At 54.5% G+C, this 6,000-nt stretch overlaps 1 protein-coding gene across 1 annotated transcript in view; it reads left to right on the top strand.

Annotated features, from left to right (window-relative positions):
- Positions 1-962: 962 nt before the first annotated feature.
- GALNT14 (polypeptide N-acetylgalactosaminyltransferase 14) overlaps positions 963-6,000 on the top strand; it is a gene marked incomplete at both ends in the record, with an annotated part of 91,338 nt that continues 86,300 nt past the window's right edge. Inside the window, one exon of the mRNA XM_080616906.1 lies at positions 963-1,091. Within this exon, the coding sequence (XP_080473032.1) occupies positions 963-1,091 (129 nt within the window). The remainder of the gene's footprint in view (positions 1,092-6,000) is intronic.

The raw sequence follows: 6,000 nt of genomic DNA, 5'->3' as shown, positions 1-6,000 counted from the left end.
ATACTCAATTTATCCTCTAATGTCTTCTGCAAGGGGTTGCTCAGCTTGAGCAGTACTTGTCAGTGGCAGGATTGGAGAAGCAGTGAGGCAGGTGAGCAGGGACAGCTCGGTGAGGCAGCTCTTTGCTGGAGTCTCGCTCTTGGTTTTATTTTCCTCTCGTAGCAATGTCTGTAATTCCCACTTTGGCTGCCCTGTGAGGACAGGTTCGCTGTGCCGGGGCTGTGTGCGGAGCCAGCAGGGATCACCCCGCAGGGCAGGGATGATGGCTGAGGGCTATTCCCGCAGGACCACAGCCCGGCACCGAGCTGCTGCCAGCATACCAACAGCATGATGATTATGATTTTATTTTTTAAGTGCTCTTGACAGCTCCGGAGGCTCACATCTTCTCTTCCAAATCCAGTAATTAAATTCCACCTACCTGAATTCCCCCTGCTGCTTCAATTGGATAAATTAATCTTCCCATCATGTCTGAGCCTCCTCTGTGTGTTGTTGAGCGCTGGCCTCCCCTCGCCCCGGGATGGGGACGGGGACCGGGATCGACTTCGCAGCGGAGCGGGGGGGGAAGTGACCTGGACGCAGGCACGGTGCGAAGGGGATGAAGAGGCGGGTGTCCGCGGTTATCCCCCCGCACGCCAGAGCTCTCCGTGTCCCCGAGAGGCTGCTTCCCGCGGGCAGGACAGCGGCGCGGCCCCGCACCTCCGCCGGGGTGGGGCCGGCCCGGCTCCCTGCGCGCAGCACCTACCCTCGGCGAGCGGCTCCAGCCCCCCTCCTCCCGGCGCCTCCTTCTCCTCCTCCTCTTCCTCCTCCCCTCCCCTGCAGAGCATGCACAGCCCGGGACTCGCATCGCCGGCTCCGAGGCGGGCAGGCGAGACCCCTCTCCTCGCTTAGCCCCGCTGCCGGGAGGCTCCCACCGCCCTTTATCCCCTTTCTTAACCGGACTTTTCCCTCCGCTCCTCAGGATGATGAGGCGGCCGACGCGGCGGCTGGCGCTGTCTCTGCTGGGGGTGCTCTGGCTCGCCGCCCTCCTCCTCTTCTTCTTCGGGGCGAGGAGGAAGTTGGAGGCGGCGGGAGCCGAGGAGCACACGCCGGAGGTAAGGAAGGGGCCAGGGCCATCCCGTTGGGATGCAGCCGGCGGGCAGGACCCGCCGCAGCTGCCCGGGGAAGAAGTTGCCGGCGGTTTTCGGGACCCCCACCCCATCGAGCTACCCTTAAAGTTTTGCACCGGCTCTGTGCCCTTGGGGGTCGGGCCCTTTCCTTACTCCCTCCCCGTCGCGGTGCCCACTCCGCCACACAGCCTCTGGCAGGGACAGTCCCATCCGTTCCCCTTCCCGCCTCCCCCCCCGGCCCCGGTTCAGCGGGGGCCGCAGCCGTCGGGGCTCCCTGAGCCTCGGGGACCGGTCCTCTGCCCCGCCGCCAGCTCTGAGAATCCCTCGCTTCGGGCCTTGGGTCCCTGAAGGTGGGAGATCGGCGCGTGTTTTATGCCCCCATAGGGGACAGGCGACTGCTTTCCCCCGTGGGTCACGCAGTGCTTTTGCCCCCCCTACACCAGAAGGGCTCCGACAGTCCTGCCCCGGAGAGGAGATGGAGAACGCTCGGTGGCCCGTGGCAGAGCTGCAGGGCAGGAGGAGTGTTGCCCTGGGAGCCTCAGCCTGTGTGGAAGAAAGGGTGCATTTGCCATCGCGTTGTTTGTGTGTCTTGTTTGAGTCCCGGCAGTACCAGCCCAGGGGGGATGTAAAGAGCATCCCACTCGACACAGAGTGAAACAGAGGAGTTTTGCTGCCCAGCCACTGCGAAAAGCCGGGGAGCTGCAAGCAGCTTCGCTGGAGCAAGGTCCCGTGTCCTCTCGTCTCTAACAAGCTTAGCTGAGGGTTAACTTTCCAGAGGACACGGGTTAGATGCTGCTCGTAGTTATACAGTTGTAAATCTTGAATATTAATCGGTGTTGAAGCCCAGGTCATGAAAATCTGCTGACATTAAGGGTTAGATGATCTCCAGAGTTCTCTTCCAACCCTAGTGATTCTGTGATTCAGTGTTATTGTGGCAGAGGAAGACTGTGAGCCCTTAACCCTTTTTTGCACCAGTGACACACAGCTGAGCCTTTGACCTGTGACATAAGGCAACAATATGTGTTGGGCAGGTCTTTGGAGAGCCTCATATATGTGTCACCTCTGCAACTGAATTAATGACTGGGGGGGGGGAAGTCAGAGCTCATAAAGCTTGCTTTGATTTTTTCATCCTGAGGAATTATTGGTTTTCTGTATTTCTTAACTAAAAATGATGGAGGAGGTATTTCTCAGGCTTTCAGAAACCCTTCAATCCTAGCAAAGAGGAATGAATCTATGCAGTTTCAAGCCCCAAAATAAATAATTATAGATGCATTTATTTATTTATTTAAGCAGGGGGAGGCAATAACTCACTGCAAATGGAGTTGTTAAACAAGTGCTGTCTTAACCATAATGATGCTTTGGTGTTAGTAGGTTTCTGCCAGAGCTGTGCTCTTAAAAATCACGGAGTAAGACCTGCCCTGTTCGGTGAGTGCTCCTGTGCTCTCCTTGAAATGAACTTTGCTTTTCCCTTCTCATCAGCTGCAGCTGAATTGCTGCCCATTTTAACTCCCCCCTCCTATGCAAGGCTCCCCTGTTGGGGTCCGGGCTGGGTTCCCACAGCTGGCAAAGCAAACTTCTCCCATCATGCAGGCTCAGGCCCGCAAGTTTCGAAGCGGCAACTGCCAAGTTGCCATAACGCCAGCAATTTGACTGCAAAAATCACCTCTCCTTCATTTCCTCTGAATTTTCCATCAAAACAGTTGTGTCCCCTGGAGATCCATAGAGTGCAGAGTCTTTTTTTTCTTCTTCTTTTTAATGCATTACATTTTTTGGCTTTGGAAATTGCTTTTGAGCAGTGTGAATTAAGGCCAGGCTGGACGGGGCTTAGAGCAACCTGGTCTAGTGCAAGGTGTCCCTTCCTGTGGCAGGGGATTGGAACTGGATGAGCTTTAAGGTCCATTCCAACCCAAACCAGTCTGTGTATTATAAGCCAGCTGTGAGTGTGCAAAGGTGGTGTCACTTCAGTTAAGCCCTCTGGATGGATGCAGAGCTGCTGTGGGTATCAGAGGCTGGGATGCTGCAGTCTGGAGAGAAGCCTGGTGATGCATTCCTCTGGACTGGCTGCCAGTGGTGAAAACTCAAGCAGTTAGAGTTTGTCCTCCCAGGTTCCTTGAGAAACAAGTGGAGGTAGTAGGTTTCTAACAGCAGTGCAAACTTTGTAACACAGCAAAGGTGAAGAAATGAAACAAATCCACATCAACCTTCCTGGCAGTGTTTTTTGATGTGTTTCTTTCTACCTCCCCCCCCTCCCTTCTGCCTTCTCTCTGTCAAGCTTTGTTTCTGCAGCCATACGCGTACCATATATCATTCCTCATGTGGATTTAACCTTTAGACCCTCCTAGTTAGGCTCCAGCTGGTAATGCCTCCTCCTGCCTGCGCTGTGTCCTGGCAGGGCTCACGGCACATGTCCGATGCTGGAAAGCAGCCGTGCCCGAGCTCGTGTTGATGGCTTGCCAAGGGCAGGCAGCAGAGCTGCTGCTCACAGGGCTGCCACCCTTGGCTGTGCAGAGGGGTTGCCCATCCACTGCTGTTATTTTGGTTTGTGCCTTCCTCTCCCCTCGCCCTTTATCCCAAATCCTGCGCCAGGTCCAGTGCTCAGCTTCCCAAAGTAAGGTTTGGAATGCTTTTTCCTATAGCTGGAAAAACTTGGGTTGGGGTTAGTGTTGTCTCTGAAGAGTAGGTCCTTGGTGTGAGGGGTCCACTGTGGTCTTTGAGTCCTGCCTACCCCTGAAGCATGCTGTGGCTTGGTCTCTTGTGTCCTGGCAGAGGTGGGTGTCTGGGACAGGTCTGACAGCAGTAGCTGAGCTCTCCCAAGCTGCTCTTGCCCACGAGGCAGGCTCAGCTGTCTACTGTAATTAAACTGGCTTCACCTCCCTCCCCTTCTTTTTCTCCTGTTTTCCCCTCTAATCCCATATCTGTGCATCTCTCACTGTTGTGCGATGGCTGGCAGGCTCGGAGGACCTCCTTCTTGCCAGCCCTTGCTCTCCTCAATCCCTGTCACTCCCTTTCCCTCCTCTTCCTCCCCATCCCTGCCGCTGGCGTATGTGCTGGGGCAGCCGAAGCAGGCTGAGGCTGAATTTTAGGGTGTGTGATTCCCTCCTGGCGTGGGGTGTAGTAACCTTGCAGGGCTGGTAGAGCACGGAAGCAAATCATCCCTCTGTTTAGCACTATGAAGTTGTTCCCGGGACAACTTCCCCAGTCCCTCCAGTGCTGTTATTGCTGCTGTCACCTGGAGTTTGGCTGTCTTTATTTTCCCTTTTCCAAAGGGCAGATCAAGTCCTATTAGAGCAGAAGCAAAACCTGCCCTTGCCCTTTGCTTGCCATTTGTAAAGTCCTATAAATTGGCAGAGAAGAGGAGCTGTAGCAGCGTGCGTGCCTCTGCCAGGGTGCGTTGCCCTCGTGGCTGGCTGGGTGTTTGGTTAGCAGCCATGGGCTCAGCCTGCAGGAAAGTCAGGTCTGATGGGTGAGGGTGTAAGGTCCATGGGGCTGGTCAGGGTTACGGATCAGCTGGGACTCATCCGTGCCTCCTGCTCTCCCTGCTTTTGGTGGAGGGTTTTGAGATACTTGACAAGCTTCAATTATTTCCAGGCTGTCTCCCCTCCTGCAGTTTTCCGGCTGGATAAACTGGGACCCAGAGAGGTTAATTGAACTTTGTATCCTTCAGGCTCTCCTTAACTCCAGAGGAACTGGAGTCACTCAGCCCTCTTGGAAAATCAGGCTGCCAGTGACCCACCTGAAGTCACACAGGGAGGCAGCACTAGGGCTTGGCATGTGCTCCGGTAATCTGGGTTTATGGTATCACAATGCTACCCAGCTTCTCCCCTGCCTCCCTCTGATCCAGCCCTTTGCTTTGCTTTGGGAAAGAGGGGGGAACGGGACATCTAAATTAATAACTTAATTACATTAAGAAATAATGAGGGGAACTGATACACGGGATTAATTACAAGCAAATTCCCAAATTGATTTGTGAGGAGTACGTGTGGCTGTCTCTGCCGCGATGCTTCACTTGTGTGCCAGCTCCCCTGGCTTGTGCTGGAGTAGGTGACAGCCCCTTGGTCATCTCCTCTCCTCCATCTGGTGAATCCATGTCAGACCCAAGAGGGGGAGCAGTGAGGGGCTGGCAGGGGGTCTGGGCTCTGGTACTTGGGAGCAGCAGTGTGTGCAGGAGGAGTGGGAAGATGTTTTACGTTGGGTGTGGGGTTTTTGCTTCTCTTCGTTTCCATGAATGACTAAAGCACAGCTGACAGCCTCCGGAGGGAAAGTAGGGCCATCGTGGGCTGCATTGCAGGAGAAAAGCTACGGAGGAAAGGTTCCTTTTATTGAAAGAAGTGACCTGATAAGCTTGGCTCATATGAGTGTTTGCAGTGCAACAGCCCCTTTCCAAGTGTGTGCGAATGCAGCTGGGGATGGCTCCTGGGAGATGCCGGGAAGCTCAGCACCCTTGCTGCCTGCTCAGAGTGCTCTGAGGTGCTCAGCATCCTGCAGAATCGGACCTTGATGCAGAGGGACGCTTGCCAGCTTTGCACTTGTGTGCCTCGCACCAGCCTGTGCTTCCTTCTGCATCATCGCCAACTAGAAAGCCTCGGCACCTGGAGCTCAGCTGACAGTCTCCAGATATTAAATTCCTGACAGTTTTATAGCAGCAGAGCCACTTAACAGATTAAAATAACTGTGTATCCTGCACAAATTCATATCTTGACAATTAAGGGAGTGAAGTGGCAAAGCTGTCAGGAACAAAAAGGCAGACTGTTTAATGCCGGGAAGGCTCGTGTTGGCTGGGGGCTTGGGTAGGTCCAGGATGGGAGAGAAGAGGAAACTTCAGTCATGCTTTGCTGGTAAAAGCCCATCCTGAAATCTCTAGGTGCTAACCCAGGCTTTCTAGGATGTCCAATGC

The sequence above is a fragment of the Psittacula echo genome (genome assembly GCF_963264785.1).
Source record: "Psittacula echo genome assembly, chromosome: 4".
NCBI classification, from domain to species: Eukaryota; Metazoa; Chordata; class Aves; order Psittaciformes; family Psittacidae; genus Psittacula; species Psittacula echo.
Note: the sequence above shows the minus strand (reverse complement) of the source record. Positions and strands in the feature narration are given on the sequence as shown.